This window comes from Acartia tonsa, chromosome 4, assembly GCF_053477335.1.
Source record: "Acartia tonsa isolate MP-2025a chromosome 4, ASM5347733v1, whole genome shotgun sequence".
Classification (NCBI taxonomy): Eukaryota; Metazoa; Arthropoda; class Copepoda; order Calanoida; family Acartiidae; genus Acartia; species Acartia tonsa.
In genome coordinates, this window is record NC_137263.1 from 48,121,923 (window position 1) to 48,140,087 (window position 18,165).

Here is an 18,165-nt window from a genome sequence, read left to right on the forward strand (position 1 = left end):
ACAAAGATTTGTGTTACAAAAAGACTTAAGAGACTATCAGATATTTCAATTAAAAGTTTTAAGATGACAAAAGAAGTGTGAGCCTATTTTGAGATTTGGTATCCCTGTGTTTTTACCTTTCCCTTTTACAAATCCATTTAGTAAGACTATACCCCCCTAACTTCTATTTCACTCTTTTTTAGCTCTTTCCCTTTTATTGACAATTTTGGTTTCCCATCCCTTTTACGCACATTACTTCCTACTTCACCCCTTTCCCTTTTGTTAGCAAGGCTACGCCTTCCCTTTAATTTACGCATTGCCTCACTCAAATTTCCCCTTTCCTTTCTCTATTTTGGACCTTAACTTTCCCCCTCTACAACTCTCTTCATCACCACGAAATAGATTATCAAGTATTGAATAATTTGCTGCTTTCCTATTGGTCTATTTTCATCAAAAATACGGACGATCTGTAGTTTAGGGTTTCGATTAATTTAAATCAATTTTATTGCTCAAGAAAATGTAAAAGAATTGAAAAGCTTTAGACTTATAAATATTTTTGATAAGAATATATTGTTAATATTTCTAAAAACAAGTAACGAATTAGATGTTTATTTTGCCAAGGTTTTATTGTGGCCTTCTATTGGTTGAAACAAAACTTGTATGAGTGTTTAGTAACTAAATTCAGATACAGTGTTGACACCCCCTTCCCCGTGAGGAGAAGTGTTGACACCCCCGTCCCCCCCCCCTCCTGACAGAAGCTAGGCTCAACTAACTGCCGCCATATTGAATTTCTATTAGGACTACTGGGTTAAAGACGTTTTCACAACAATCCCAAGTAAAATTTGGTCTCCCGGACTTTTTTGGCCAAAGTTTGGCGTGTTTTAACGTGAAACTGGTCACAAATTAACGGGACGGGCCCTGGCTAACGGTTGAGTGACTTGTCAATGCTCTGTATTGGTTGGTGTCGCCGTAAAAATCGGTTAAAAAATATTTGAAATTGTTGTGTGCAGTGTCTTTTGTAAAACCAACCTTTTTTCTTTCACTTTTGTGTATAGTTTTGTGTTTTCTGGTAAGTTGATTTTCATCATTTTTATACATACTTTCATAGTATTACTCGTTTCAAATTCATTTTAATCTTTGTTACTAGCGAAATTCGTCACTTTTTCCACCGACGTTTAAATATAATTTTATTTTTGTTTATCTTTAATTATCATAGATTATAAATACAATAATCTGATGATTTTTTTTATACAAATCTTATATTCTTAAGCTTTTTTATGATATTAAGTTTTCCAACGTGAAAAATAATTTTTTAAAATACTTCTGACCCATTTCTAAACTTTCTCACTTCATTTTAATTAAAATGAAATATTTCATAATCAAATAATGTTTTAAAAAATTGTTTGCTTTAACTTAAAAATCAGTCTTGCTTATTTCTTTCTTCTATAATCGATTTATAACAAATTGATATTTATAACAACAATTTTATTTTCTATTATGGCCGCCATTTTTAAAATTTAGAAATCCAAAATATTATTGTAGAAATTTATTCTATATCCTTTTAAATCAAAGTTTTAGGGCTTTTTTGAGGTAGTTACAAACTGTTTTTTTTGCAGCCATTGATGTTCTGAAATTAAATTTTATATTTTTGATCGACATTAAACCTTAGTTTAACTTTTTGGCAATATTCATTAGAAATTCTCTTTTTTTTACCATATACATTATTTTTTATTTAAAATGCAACAAATCATAATAGATCCCGGAATTAAATATTTTCGTAATTTTAAAGCAAAACTTGATATTTTATTTTACGTTCATTTCTTAGATAAAGCCAATTTTGAAATCAAAGTTTTAGGGCTTTTTGAGGATGTGAGAAACATTTTTCGAGCCCAATGATGTGTTTACTTACTGTATTTATCTTTTTATATCTTCGAACCTTAAATAACGGAAATATTCATTAGATCAAAGTTCTTACATTTTTATAGATACATTAGATCTTTATTTAAAGGCATCATATTATAATATAATTTGAAAATCCTTTCTTAATTGGATTTCTACTATTATTTATTTAATCTATATTTTATGCGAATTATAGATGTCTAAACTCGATATTTTGTTCTATTTTTATTTCTTAAGCCAATTTTTAAGTCGGTTGTTCATAATTTTCTGTAATTACATTATTTTTTTGAGGTTCGAAGGCAATTTTTTCTAGTGTTTTTTTTTCCAGTTAAATAGCTTAACACAATTGAAAAAAATTAGTTACCGTAAAATGATCACTTAATAACCAGTTCAGCAGTTAATGAGATCATAAAGGCGGACGAACAGATATCGTTCCACTTAGTATTATATATAGATAACCACTTAATATATGACCTACCTGTCTGTTCAATACGACTGATTATCCGCAACCAGAAAATTTCGCCAAAAACATTTAATGATGGTTATTTTTTTACCTAAGTATGAAACATTATCAATATTTGATTTTTTGCTTTTCTTCTACAAAAAGAATAAAAAAATTGTATTCTTTTCTTATTCCGATCAGAATTTTAAAACTATATACTTGGACATTAAAGAAATTTCCAATATCTTTAGGTTGGTTAACATATCCAGATTTTATAAATAGTTAAGTAATAGGCATAAACCCAAAGCTAAAAATACCAATTTTGATTGATTTAGATGACAAAGGGTAAAAAAGGTTGCGGGTAAAATCCGTAAATGTGTGTTGTAACTTTTTAAGGCTTAAAAATAGTAATAGAACGATAATATTCACTAAATTTGTGTATTTCTTATTGAAAAGAACTCCAGACAATATTAAAAAAAATAACAAAATTTAAAAAAAAATATATATCATAATTGTTTATCGTTCTACTACTGTTTTTAACTTAAAACTCACAACCTTTACGGATTTTACCCGCAACCTACTTTTCCCTTATTTGATTACCAAAACTCTGAATAATCCATCCTACTGCCAATGAACCATAAGAATGTATTTTTGCATAATAACTGACTAAATCTAAAACCTAAGTATTAATTTCAGAATGAACTACGATATTGAGAAGTTCTAGAAGAAGAATGTAGTTGTTAAAATCTATGCAAGATGAATATGATCATAGTTGGAAGCGGAGTTGCCAATGCACCGACGCCCAGTTCCGGCAGCAGTTCGCATTCGGCTGCCGCCGTGGCGGCCACTGCCACAGCAGTTGGCCAGCCACCACCGGCACATTTGACTCAGTTGACATCTGCTCCCGTTATCGGCCTGGGAGGACAGCAGCAGCATTCGGCAGCCCCAAGCACCTCGGTCCCAATCAGCTTAAGGACAACAGTAGAACACACTATTAGTAGCGGCGGCGATCAGGGAGGACAGGCTTATCCACAGCCAGCTTTAGTTAGCAGTCCAATTAATACCCGGCTCGCTGCACCAACGAACAATGTTATTAGCCACGCCCTATTGCCTTCACACAGCCCTGCACACACTGCTTTAGCCTATGGTGGCAATGCAAGTCAACAACAAATGTCGCAACAAGTATTATCACATCAATCTAATAACCCAAACAGTTCTTCAATTAACAGTAGTGGCAACCATGGGTCCCAAACAGGAGGAAGTACAATTACTTACGGTCATTCCTTGCCTCCTGCTCTACAACGACCTGTCAGTAATCGCCCCCTTCAGTCTCCGTCTAACCGATCAATGACAAACGGTTTACCGACACGGGTCACACCGCCTTCTCGTCCATCGGGTCTTTCTGGCCGTCCATTAAATTCTGGCGCGCCAAGGTCATACTCTGCATCGCGTGTTGCGTCTGCGGCTTCTAACAGCAATATTGGCGGCGGAGTAATGCAAGGCAATCCAAACTCTAATTCTGCTGCGCATCACTTAATGTCACAAGCACCGCCAACACGAGAGCAAGTCGCCTACTCGCCATCTCCTAGAAATATGCCAATGTCACCACACAGATCTAATTCGAGGCCGCGCCAGCTTTCAGCTTCTAGGCAGCAGACGCAGCCCTCACAACCCCCGTCACAACATAGTGGCAGCAGCTATGGTGGAAGTTCATCGGCCACGGGTAGCAGCAATCCTGGTGGCAATAGTTTGCCCATTCTTGGCCCTTCCGCTGCTCTTCATTACGTATCAAGCCAAGTAAATTCACCAAGCCTTATTCCCCAACAAGTGCCGCAGTTTATGCCCAACCTTGGCGTTTTGCACATGGGTGCGGCGGGGCCAAGTTCTCCGCAGTACCGGATGGGATCACCGCTGCCCACTGACAACTCTATCTTTCCACCAAATGAAATTAAAAAGATCACCAAGGTTGCACTTGGAAATGACGACGAGTAAGTAAACCTTTTTCTTTTTTAGTTTATTTGTTAATAAACAACATTAATGGATTTATTATTACATGGATTTTACACCAGATTATCATAAATAATACAGTGAAGCTTGCTAAAATAACCATCGCCGCCATCTAACTCCTTTAACCAATCCCTTCCCCTCCTACTGGATGAACGAACTGACCAATAAGTAATATACAATATACATGTTCGCATCCTAATTTTTTTCTGACAAAATATCCATTAGGTACAATATTAAATGTTTTTTTTTTTTTGTACACTTTGTCCAAACTAATCCTGAATGCATTTAATTTTTTATCTTTAAATGTATTTTTAAAAAAAATTGTTTTAGTTTTGAAGGACATGACTATCATCACAACACTGGACGCAGGGCCTTGATGTCCCCAAGGAATCCACAAAGGAGAAGTCTCTTCAATAATGTAAGTTTATTCTTTTTAATTGATTAGATTTGTTTAATTCCATAATTTGATATTATTTACCATGTAGGTTGTAATCTTAATTGTTCCAACTTCTTTTATGTTTCCTCAGATTTTTTTTCAACGGACGAACGGACCGACCCTAATTATAGAAAAACTTCGCTTTTAAACAACATCCATAAAAACGAAGCTCTGGAATAAAAGGAAAAACTAACATTATAACTTGTAGAATGTCAGAACTGAATAAGTAGAATATAAATTTATAAAATCGAAACAAAAATTGTATTTTTTTTATAAAAACTACTTAAATAGAGGATACTATTTAAGGACATACTTAACTTCTTAGGATTTCTTAGATTATAGAAATGCTTCGCTTGTCTGTTTTTGTGTTTGTGCGTGCGTCTTTAAATGATTTTCAATGGGTTAATTTGATGGAGTTTTTTGTTTGTTAAAATTCAATTCCAACTTCTAAAGGCAGCTTTTTATGTCATTATTAGTGAAATATTTATTGTAAAGCGCCAGAACTTAATACACAGAACAGAAATAAAGGACATACTTTCATTTCTTGGGGTTATTATAGACATGCCTCGCTTATAATATTGTACCTTGTTGTCTTAAGAACCATTATTCTAAGAATTAGATGAATAGGATAAATATATCATTCAAAAAATGTAAAAAAAAATTTTTAAATCAGCTTGTTTTAAATGGACGTACGGACTTTTTTTTTAACGATTATAGAGATGCTTCGCTTTCAAAGTCATATCTTACTGTTAAGTATGAAATCTATAGGACACTTCTGACATGTCTAAATAAACAAAAGACAAAAGAACCTTAATATAGAAAAGTGTCGCTTTTAAAAATATGTTATATTACTACATTCATAATTATCTGGGTTTGAAAAACAATCAAAAAATACGGTTCAACATGGTTTAATTTTATGCATTGCAATTATGGACTTGATAGCTCATATAATATTTATGAGATTTGTATTCCCCATTTCATTATTATTTTACTTTCCTTTACTTTCCCCTTAATATTAGTAAAATATTTATTTTTCATTATATAGGCATAAATCATTTATAAATAAGTTTGAATTATATGTAAACGTTTGATACTTTTATATCTATTACAATTTTTTAAAATACATTTTTCTTACGTAATGTTTTAAATACATAGGACTTTGTTAAGCCATTGATGATCCTATGTATGTAACAGAAAATAAAATAAGTTGTTTATCAAATCGTATTATAAACAGCTTTCTGCGGATATAAAAATTGTACAGATATAGGTTATTAAGTTATAGTATTTTAATAATAGACTTGTCATAATCACAGGTGGTCCTGTACCAGCCGCTCACGTCAACCGTTACTATAATTTACAATTTACCGGGGAAAGGTGATTGAAGGCAAAATTTGTATTTATTAAAGCTGAAGTCCAAAGTTAAAACAAAATATTCCCACTGCAGTGCACTGGGGGTACCCCCTTCTTCCCTCAAACATGTTAAAACTATTAAAGTATACATTTGTCTTTTTTCCCTCTCATCAAACTTAAAATATACATTAAAAAAGGATCTTATTCGTCATTGCAACGCTATTAATAGTCATATTTGTCCTTGTTTAAAAAAACAAACTTTCTTTTCACAATATTATATTTTTGCTTTTAAAGATCTTATAAAGCACGTTTGAATTATAGAATATCCTCGCTTCTAGCTACTTATATTTTTTTCTCAAAATATATAACTCTATTTTTTTTATATAAAAGATAAAATAACCTTGTTAAACGTAACAACTATCTAGAAACGAGGACAATACTATTCTTGGCTCAGCGTAGCATATGGACGAATCCACATTTTTCTAACAGACACGCCTATTAGCTCCAAAAAAATATGTGTTTTTTTTTAGGAAAGGAGGGAACACAGTTAACTATATTGATACCCAAAATATATTAAAATCGTTGGCTTTATAACTTGTGGGCCTCATATTTAATCTTGATAAAAGTAATAATAAAGATACTAAAACGCCGAAAAAAAGTTCTGACGCTAAATGTCATTTATGATTAAGTCTGCTAGTTTATTAAGAGAATCTACATGGAATTTTGGAAGTTTGACTGCTATATTCTCACCAAAAATTCATACCTCTAGCTTACAAAGCGCTCAAAAAAAATTTTAAGTGACTCAGTTGGACGTAAAGACAAACATAAAGTAGATGCGCTACCGAAAAAATATCTAAAGTAGATGGTTGGAGTCAGATACAGTAAACACAAGAATATGTATTATCTTATCATACAAATATCTATAATGAATGCTCGCTATAACAGAAGAAAAGGGGGAATTGTATAGGAAGGGAGGATGTAGAATAGTTGTATTGACTCTGGGAGGGGGTATGGAGAGGTTACCAGGAGGAGGGAGGCTGCAGCTAAGAGCAAGTTTGCTCACTAGTGCTAAGAGAAGTATAGAAAGAGAGTGAGAGAGAGGATATTTGTTATGTGTGTTAACTACGTTGGTTTCTAGTCACACAGCTTTCAAAATAGTTTTTTATAATGATAAATGATAACAATTTTTGATAATAATTCTTTGTTTAGAGCTAGTGATTTTAAATATAAATTGTGATTTCTTTTATTTAAGGCTGCACTACAAGATCACAACTATTGTGCGATTCCACCGCCTTCCCCGCAGCCACCGCCACGTTCTCCAACACCACCGCTGTCGCCATACATCAGTGTGCCGGGCGGCCACCACGTTATGGGCGCCTCAGCCCAGTCCCAACAACCCACTGCCGGCCATCCTGACCTGCAGCATCACAGCCATCACCAACAGCAAGCTCAACATGGTGGACAGCCACACCATCAGTCTCATCACCAGTACCAGCATCAACACGAGTCTTTCAGTTTTGGTATTGCTGGTTACAAGGATAGCTCTGCTGTACTCAAGGACGCTGCGGCAGCTAGCTCAGTTGTTGGTGGATTGGACAAAAACCATCCACACAATCACCAATACGGTGCCAATCCCAGAGGCAATAGTGGCAGCAATCATCACTATTCTCATCACCAGTCATCTTCAGCCGCCACAGCTGCAGGTGCAAATGGGGGTGGTCGTGATGGCAGCAGCCATAATTACTTGGGAACTTCACCATCCGCCAATTCAACTGCTGGCAATGTTGCAAGCTCCAATAAAGAATCTGGAAATAAAAGTATGGTCGGCGGGTATCCGTCTCCACACTATTCCGGTGGCTCAGGTAGCTGTCCGGTAGCTGACGGGTCGCCATTGTCAAGGTTAAACAAGACTATTGAAGACGCGGGTGTTGGCCCAATGACTCCTTTAGGACATGAGGTAAATGTTATTACATTATTATTATTATTATTTACAAAGCTAGATTTCAAAGAATTTTTAAAATTTTTATTTTAACATAAAAGTAAAGTAGCCCAAGTTGGTGATTGAACAATTTGAGTTTTATTTAGAATTTACAACACAGATTACTTAAATTTCGAATTAATGAATGCGTGTTGACATCATTTTACAAAATTCTTAATAAAAGTTTAAGCTGAAAAAGTCCTGTTTTCTTTTTAAATATAAAAAAGATTAAATATATCAATTGACAATTAACATGTGATATCCTCAAACAGGTGTCTTATATTTTCTGTCAAAATGATTTAATTTAGAAATATTCATTTATATTAACATATTTCAGCGTTCCTCATTGCATGGTGACAAATCTTTGGATGCAGACGACTCTCCGGATAGCCGGCCATCGCCAGACCGTGACGGCGGCGAAGAGACGGAGACGGCACCGGAAGAGGACCCCGCCGACGATGCTATAACTCGGTGTATTTGTGATTATCTACATGATGATGGATATATGATCTGTTGCGACAAGTGTTCGTAAGTATCTTACAAATTATTATAATGACAATTTTTAAAATAACAAAAAGTAATAATTTTTTTCTAAAGAAAGTATTTTAAAATGTTAATTTTTCTTCAGAGTTTGGCAGCATGTGGTTTGCATGTTCATAGACAAGGACAATATACCTGAAGAATATTTATGCGAGAAATGTCAGCCTCGAGCAGTGGATAAAAAGAGAGCCAAGGCCTTGCAAAAAGCCAGAGAGAAAGAAATATTCAAGACACTCCCCATAGACAGCTCTGATGATGAATCCAGAGCTGAGCGTACCAAGCTGCCTGCCAGCGCCACCACAAATGCATTGCCCCACACTAAAGGCCGAAAAGCTAGTGGTTCCACGTTGTCGTCCAAAAAGTTGTCGCTTGCGACAACAACCGCCGGCGCTGGAAGTACTTTCAAAAGAGGCGGCAGCGCCGGTCTGAGCCACGGGCCAGGACTTGGCGATAAAAAGGCGGAGAAGAAATTGAACAAGAAGCCAGTGAAACGTCGTACCTTGAAGGAGACTTTGCAACAAGGGTTGAAGTCTGAACACTCGCGCAAGAGTTCACCCCGCAAGAACCAGCGCAGGAAGTCTGCCAGTGCCACAGATATTGAGACTGAAGAAGAAAACGTTAATGATGCATCCGCGCTCAGGTTAGATTATAAAAAAAGTCCAGTATTGGCTTCGAAACCGATTGATATCCGCTGGATTAGAACCGGTTTTCAGCCATCCTGAAAAAAAGGTGTATAGCATCGTATTATATTCAGTTTTCTACGAATATAAAATGTAGAAAATCATAAGATTAAAACTAGATTTTTAGCCCGTGCCATCGGCATCTCAGGGCCAAAAAACTGATTTGAACTTAAAATTGTAAATTTTTATATCCGCGGAAAGCTGCTTATGATACGATGCGATACTATTATTGCATCTACATTCTACAATTTAAATTGGTTATGTCCTTCCGTTTCTTTAATATCTTTTTTTTAACAGGCTACACAAATGCAACATAATTGAATTGTTGCATGTTCCGAATATTTTTTAAATGTTAAGCTGTTTGTACTATTTATTGACACCTGAATTTACTGTCCTTAATATATGATCAATATTTGAAAAAAATCTATTACATATTTGTATTTTTTTCTATCGATATTGATGCCATACATATAAAATAACAATATTAAATATTAATTGTAGGTCGTGGATTGATACCTACGAGGAAGCTGTAACAAACCATTACAGTCCAGAGTTGAGAGCTCGGCTGCAAGGAGTCAAGCTCCCAAACACACAGTTCAAACCTAAAGATGTTAATCACTCATCAAGGTATTTTTACATTTGCATTGTTTGGTTAAAAGTATTTAATTGATTAAAACTTGTTCTAAGCCATACTGAAAAATTATTTAAAACATCGTATTAAATTCAATTTTCTACGAATATAAAGATGCACAATTGAAAGATTAAAACCAGTTTTTTAGCCCACAATTATACATTTTTGTAATCGCGAAAAGCTGTTTATTATACGATTCAATAAAAATCTATTATTCACAACTTTTCTTGTTCAGATACAACGTTAGTTTGCGTGGAAATGGTATGAAGGTGTTAACTGCCAACTCCTACATCCCTGCCAACACGCCCATCATTGAGTGCCGCGGTAAATACATGTTGGCAAGTCAGCTGAACAGTCGGGCCGCGCGCAACTCCGAGTATGTCCTGTTCCATAGAATCTCTCCTGACCTAGAAGTATGCGTAGACTGTAAGACGTATGGTAATGACAGCAGGTTCTGTCGGCGTTCCAATGAATCGTCGTCGGACGCGACCAAGTTCAACGCTGAGGTAAAGCACCATCTAGACAAGGGAAGCCTTCATCTCTATATTGTATCAACAAGAACTATCGACAAGAATCAGGAAATCTTGTTGTGTCCACTCGAGAAAAAATCCTCGACATCTTTCCCATCAGAACCCCAGCTTTCAATTCAAGACGAATTACGGCAAATTAAGAAGGTTAACGGACTGCTCAATGACGATAAACGGTTGGTGCAGCGAAAAACTCCGTCGAATTCTGTCAAACAACAACGTAGGATGAAGCGCGAGGTTAAGAAAGAAATGTGTGATTCTAGTTCAGACGAGGATATTCCTGTTAGAAAAACCCGGTCCAACAATGTTGAAAAGCAAGCAGCTGCTGAGAAAACAGTCAATTTTAACCTGAATAATACCATTACCCCTGTTAATGTTAAGAAAGAAATTAAAGAAGAGATTGCGATTAAAGAGGAAAAGGAAGTTAAGTCGGAGGATCGTAAGAAGTCTGTAAAATCTGAACCTATAGATTCTAGTGCAGCCTCCAAAGCAGACAAAGTAAAGCAACCACTGAAGATAGACATCAAAGAAGAAGAAAAGTATTCTTCCGACAAAGATGCAAAGGACTCTCCAGTATCTGCAGCAAAGTCCGATGCAGCGGCCACAACTCCTACAAGTGCAGCTGCCGTGGAGGCGGCTGCTGCAGCGGCAAAATCACCTAGCAAACAAACATTAGGATTGCCAGACCAGACTGGGCTTATTGTCGGTGTGAACACAATTAATTATGATGTTAGTCTGCGTAACAAGGCCATGTCCAGAGAAGAGAAAAAGATGGAGATGATCCTGAAGGCCATTGCTGCAATGGAGAAGGCCGAATCAAGAAAGAAGCATGAGAGTGGCAGTGGAGCTGGTGGCAGTACCGGCGACTCCTCGGAACGCGCGCCAGCCAAACGGAGACGATCCAATTCTAGCAAAAAGGAGCATGCAGACTCGAATATTGAGTCTAGCTGCGACGAAACAGGATTGGACACTCCCAGATCCGAGAGGCCGCGAGCTCCTAAGGGTAAACGAAAGCGTACCATTAGCTTGAGACGGCGCAGCCGCGCCAAGAGTGGAGACAGCACGTCGGCCATGTCAGCGGATGAAAGTGGAACAACACCCAATATGGAAAATGAATCGTCTACGCCTGGTGACGGTGCTCCTTTCAAGTTTCCATTCAAGAAGCATCATGATGGGTAAGTTGCCTATTGAATATTGAAGCATATGTGTTTATTATTATGATTATGATAATATTTTAATATCTAAACATATTTGAAAAATTCTTCAATTAAGTTGTAATTTAAACTCCGTTTTAAACGCTTCTTAAATTGCATTAGCCCACAAAGATCGTGGAATAGGCGTTTTAATTTAACATTCTTTTAGTGATGATATTGATGATGACGTATCTGGGCACTACATCCGTGGTTCCAAATCACCTCCCGGCATTGCCAACCATCTGCTTAGATCAGCTGTTACTAACACCGCTGGTATTAAGGTAGGATTTATCGCAATTAATAGTTATTTTTCGCATCGTATTATAGGCAGCCTTAAAATTATAATATTTATATTAAAACCAGTTTTGTTAGCGCCAAGGGGCCAAGGGCTTAAGCTAACGAACAAACAAAACAGGTATTGACATAATGATTTCTATTTTAATATTCGTAGAAAAGTGTCTGTAAAACGATGTTATACATTTTTTATGTATTCAGATTATAGGATAAAAATTTAAATTAGGGAAGGTGGGGAATGAAATTCATGATTTTGAAGAAAGTTTGTTAAAAGTAATACTTAAAGCAATAGAAATCTATTATTACTACCAAAAACAATTTAATATCATATGATAATATATTATTCTATTATATTTTTTGTTTAGTCACCTACAAAAAGCATCGGCTGTTCCGCCAAGAAACGGTGGCTGCGAGCCGCTATGTCGGAGGACCACACAGAGGATGCAGCTGCGGCTGGCGGCGCGAGTTCTAGTCCGGCTGCACTGACAGCAAGTTCTAGTCCGGCCGCCATGACTGGAAGCAGCGCCGCCGCTGGTTCTAGTCCCAGTCAGGAACCTGATTACACGCCTTTAAAGAAGAGAAGACTGGCAACCTACAACGAATCCCATGACGAGCAGGGACGCAAACATGATAAGGTAAAACAACATTATGTTTATTATCATGGTGGCTACATGTGAAGGACAATAACTATATATCATTCTTATTATTAATATTTCTACACACAAATTGATTAAGTGTGCGAATGGTAAAATGAAAAGGGGATGGCGGGTGAGACACTTTTTGTAACCAAATCTAAACGAATTTGAATAAATGAAGGGTTACAGCACTAAAATGTGGTTGATAGTTGCTGTTAATGAGGTATAATGTTTATTGTGTAACCAAGATGTCTTTAAATTTATGTTGTTTTTTGTTAAATATTATCCTTAAGTAAAACATTTTTTAGGAGCATCAAGAAGAGAAAACTTCAAAAGAGCAGGTTAGCGAGAAAATCAAATCACTTCCAAATGGACTAAAGAAACGGTTAATATCAAACCTGCTTCTAAAATCCGTCCTTGACAAAGCTATGGAGGATATTCTTCCAGAGGACGATACGGATGGCGGGGGATCTGTCAGCCCTGTACAACAATCTAATGATGAACAAGCCGTGTCTAAGGATGATTCGCAGCCACTTCAAAAACAAAATCAACAACCACCAGTGCAATCTAGGACAGAAGACAGTGCTCCTTCCATTGAAGAAGATATCTCCCCAACAAAAAAGAAGACTAGAAGTGTGCGAAAGGGCGGAGCTAAAAATAAGAAACCCGAGGAGCCGACAGTTCAAGCTAATGGTATAGAAGAGGAACAAAATAAAACTGATGATGACGTTACTGTTGCTGCTACAGATGCAGCTAAAACCTCGGCAGTCACTGAGCATCATAAGCCCAATAACGTCAATACACCCGAAGCAACCGAGGAAAATACAAAATCCAAAACCGGTGATAATCAGAAAACCGTAAGTCAAACTAAAATTGTCAGCGATGAGGTTAAAAAGTCATCAGCAAGTGCTGCAACCACTACGCAGTCTGTTTTGGATGCAGCCTCTCGTAGCTCAGCTGTGACTGCTCCAGCTGATGAAAAGCCACCCACACCGATACAACATAGTGTGTTTAAGTCTTTCTTTAGTACAGATCTCTCTATTGATGATATTGATCGGCAAATCGAGGCTAAAAGGATTGAGCTCGCGCGTGAAAACAGTTTGGTTAGCAGTTGTCCCTCTCCCAGGCTCGACTTCTCTACGGACGATTTGCCCAGATCATTGCGCACTGAAACAACGCCAAAACACCAGTGGTCCCCAGTAAGCACCCCGTCTGCTACCAGTAATCTGAGCCAGCAGACAACCGGTACCTCAGCGACACCTAATAACAAGTCGTCAACGTTAACTAACAGCACACCCACCACCGCGCGCAAGAAAGTATCGATTGCTGATTACAAGAAGAGAAAGCAGTCTACCGCAAGCCACGGCGAAAATCAGACGGATTCAAGCAGTGGCATCTTTGGTGGCAGCATGAGCTCGCTGTTGGCATCGGCAAAGTACAGCTCCCTACCTTCAGTTACATTACCTGATGTTCCTGGACTGGAGCCTGCATCCAGGAATAATAAGACTGCCAAAACTGGTGGCTCTTTGTTTGAGCCAAAGCGGACACGATCCAATTCGCCGCTGCATGAGAAGCGCAACTCTGCAGATCGCAGCAACAAAGGTCTGACACCGCAGGAGTCAAGGAGACAAAGGTCTGGGTCGCCCCTTGACAAGAGGTCCCCAGCGAAGGGTGGACGAGTTGACCGGACAAGTTCGCCGCGCCGTGGCACCTACCACAGTTCATCTCAGAAGCATGAGAGATGGGAATCAAGGTCTTCAAAAGAAAGAGAGTCTTATAAAGGTAACATCTTAAAAATATACATTTATCAATAAAATACATTTTCATAACTTCAGATTAACATTAATATTAAATATTAAAATGTTCCTATGGAAAACACTAATCTTATTTTTATTTATTCAGGTAAACCAAACAGTCCATTAATCCCAAGTAAACGCGTACCTGTGCCCTGTGGTGTGCCCGGGGCAACTGTGTCTGATTACCCGTCCACCGTTGTAACAACAGCCGCGGTTTCTGTCCATCAGCCACCCATTCACACGCCTGACATGCCCCGCGAGGATTTGACCGAGCGGCTGCGTAAAGAGTTCGGCCTCAACATCGAGGATAGTGATGGCGAAGACGGCAGTGACTCTGAAACCAGCGGCGGTAACGGCAACGGCGGTGGGTCAGACTATCCGGCCTTGCGACGCCATAACGGACCGGAGAGAACTAACGGCTGGCGGGAGGAGGAGAATAGTGGCAGTGGATTTTGGGGCCAGCGATAAGATCCACACAATAAAAGCAACACACAAAACGTAATTTGGACTGAACAAAATTTAGATTATTTGTTTAGGGAAAAATTATCTTGTAAACAAACATTTTCCACCTGTGACCTAAGCATTGTTAATATGTCTGTGTGTCTCATTATATTTATGCAAAAATGGCCCTATTTAACATCACAAACAGAATAATATGAAAACACACAAACATAATAATGATAATAATAATATTCTAGTGTAACTTGAATTTATGGTTGACTATGTATTATGACGACAAGTGTGACTAAATCATAAATATTTGTTACTGCGCACATCTTACCGTGCGCTATACAGTGTGTTGCACAACCTTTTTTTTAACGCTCATTCATATATGAAATGTTATACCTATATATTTTTTTCATTTTTGCAATCTTATTATTTTTTTGTTTGTTATTTTCTCACTCTCTTATAATGTAAAAGAAATGTATAAATGTGGAAATAGTATTATATTATTTCAAAGTGTGGTCTCCCTCTAAGTGATAGTTCCTTTATCCACTATATATAAATCTTTATAAATACCGTGGCATTCAAAATATTATCAACTATAAAAAAAATATTTGGACTTTTTTTCCATGAAAATTTTGTATGAATATGAAGGTTACAGGAAATAGCATTTTCTTTCTTTCATGATAGTTATTATTACTTCTACTACTACTACTATGCCTTTTTATATTATTATCACCTGATTAACATGATGTAAAACATTTATTATTATAATTATTACTCCACTCACACAAAACATACACGTTCACATACTACACACACAACAAAAAAAGTTTGTTATAGCTAATCTGTTATTATTTTCAACCCATATTTTTATTTTTTTTTTCTTTGTAATTAAGGTTATTATTCATAATCTGATTGTGTGATCTAAGATGTATATGGGAGTCGGCGGCTGGTTGGTTAGCAGCGCATTTTTTTTAGCTGCAGCCAGCCACTGCCAGGTTCCTGCGAAAAGTACAAATAATTGTGAATATATATAAATTAAAACTTGAAATAAAATCTATTCATGAAGATAATACTTTTATTTATTAAATTAACTTGAGACAATAATTGTAATTCAGTTGAAAAAAAAAATAAGCTAGATAATATTCAAAGACTGTCTGTAAATTTTATATCATTTTTTTCCAAACTAGTAGTTTTCAAACATGTCAACTAATAATTTTAACCCACGGAAGTCGAATCAATCTATCGTTCTTTTAAGGTCCCTAAATTGATTGAGGTATCGAAAAAATTTTGGACCAAAATTGTAAAATTAAATAAGTTTAGTGGCCTTTGAATACCAATTATAATAAGCGATAAATAACTTCTGAAGTGCTGCAAAATACCGAAAGCGTTGTTACTTTGTATTAGGATTGTAAACATAAATGCCTTTTCATTAGAAGATATCCTGATTTATGTGAGAGATAACAGCCGATCTGCTCGTTTTCCAAAGAGGACAATATATGGGACAAATCGCACCCCTCAAGATGTCAAAATTCATACAAATTTGCGCAACTCACAGCAAAGTTATATTGTGTGCAAGGTTGTGCAATCAAAGGAATTTTCGGTAAATCAATCAAAAGGTTTACTAAATAATGGAAAACGTTTCGATATTTTTTGTTCATGTTGAAGAAATTGAAATTAATTTAGATAAATAGAGATTTAGATGAAATTTTTAGCATATTTTGTTTATATAAGCTTAAAATACGGCTTTATTTATCATTTCATTGAACCGTTTTCATATTTTTGAAAATTTACTTATTCCCCCATATCATATGCTTTCTACGCGATATAAGGAGAATTCAGTGTTGCCACACAAAATATTTTGTTAATGACCATTCAAATTAATAAATAGATTGGGGCTTAAAAATGTATCCAACTTTATCTACAAGCTTAAAAATATCAAACCCGAAAGGTTTAGCACGAATCTACATAACCTTTTCAGATAACATTTTACCTAAATAAACTATTTTATTATTATTGGCCATTATAAGAATAGTATGTGTGGCAACATAAGTGTACTTTGAAAATGAAAATGGCGACCTTTGTGTAAGATGTCTGCCTCTAGCTAATGGAAGAAAGAAATGGGATTTGTCTTCTGAAGTTGATTCGATACTGTTCTCGCTACATTAATATAATTTTCTTGTTATAATTTACATTTTTAATCAGTTTTATAAAAAATACGTTATTTTATCTGTTTTACCTCTAAAATCAGTGATTTTAATCAGTTTTTCTCCATTTTTGAATCAAACTTTTGTTTTAATCTCTTATTTAGACCAATTTTTTTAGCTTGATTTGGTATATTTTTATCTGGTATTGCATCTTCGTACTGTTAAAAAAGGTTTGTACTGCTGCTATGTCAGATGCGGGATATTATTTTTAGAATAGCTCTCCCAGAAGTCATCATGATTCCATCAATTGGATTTTAAACCACAAATTAATGAAAGATTTTATCTTTTGAAACAGAAATTAAACAAATCAGAAATATACTAAAGAAAGTGATTTTACGATTTAAAATGTTCATTAAATGCTAACTAGCTGTAAGGCTGTAAATTCATTATTGTAAAGATGTTCTAAAGGTTTTAATTTAATTTGCATTGCACCTTTCATACCTAGACACTTAACTATTAACTCTAAAATTTATGATTTTTAGGTTTATTTTAACATTTTTCTAGCTGTACATATTTTTCTCGTCACATTTAACTTTTGTTATATTCTATACCAGCACCTAGGTGCTCTTTGTTGAAAAGGGTCAAGAAGAGGCCAAAAATTAGCCTAAAACTAACGTTTAAATCTAATTACAAAATTTAAATTTTAATTAACCTTACTATAGGATAACGTTTTAGGTATCGGTAGTTTTATCTATGCAGATCGATAAGGTTTAGTAATTTATGTCTATATTAATTTCAGACAAAATGGCCCAAATGAGATACCCCTACACCCTCGGAGCCATGGTCATGCAGACTCCATGGAAAAACTATTTCACAAAGAACTGGGTCTTCAAGGTAATCTATTGGCGATAGAAATAGTATTTTCTTATTACGATTAATGATAAAAAAAGTTATTTAATGTGAACGTTTTAATAAATTGTTACCTATGTTTGTATTATGATAGACATTTTTAAACATTAAGTTTCACGTTAAGGATTTATTAATCCATCGTATATTTCGGAGGCATATTAATATGATATAATTATTGTAAAAACTTCTTTTTGGTCCTTTCATATTATATCTGTTTATAATGCCTAACAAAAAAATATACATGAAATTTGGTACAATTAAAGTAATTCATTTTT

At 35.8% G+C, this 18,165-nt stretch overlaps 2 protein-coding genes across 2 annotated transcripts in view; both read left to right on the top strand.

Annotated features, from left to right (window-relative positions):
- The window catches only part of roh (reduction of Rh1), a 41,306-nt gene that overhangs the window by 22,784 nt on the left and 357 nt on the right, over nucleotides 1-18,165 (top strand). Inside the window, exon 2 of the mRNA XM_080158633.1 lies at nucleotides 17,779-17,875. Coding sequence (XP_080014759.1) covers nucleotides 17,786-17,875 — 90 coding nt within the window. The 5' untranslated portion in view covers nucleotides 17,779-17,785. The remainder of the gene's footprint in view (nucleotides 1-17,778; nucleotides 17,876-18,165) is intronic.
- On the top strand, nucleotides 766-15,902 carry upSET (SET domain-containing protein upSET). The gene is made up of 12 exons (XM_080158616.1): nucleotides 766-1,048; nucleotides 3,017-4,308; nucleotides 4,658-4,745; nucleotides 7,366-8,070; nucleotides 8,429-8,619; nucleotides 8,720-9,271; nucleotides 9,813-9,938; nucleotides 10,178-11,644; nucleotides 11,832-11,943; nucleotides 12,322-12,591; nucleotides 12,900-14,373; nucleotides 14,494-15,902. Exons 2-12 carry the CDS (start codon nucleotides 3,077-3,079, stop codon nucleotides 14,853-14,855), a joined length of 6,579 nt encoding a protein of 2,192 aa, XP_080014742.1. The 5' UTR covers nucleotides 766-1,048; nucleotides 3,017-3,076; the 3' UTR covers nucleotides 14,856-15,902.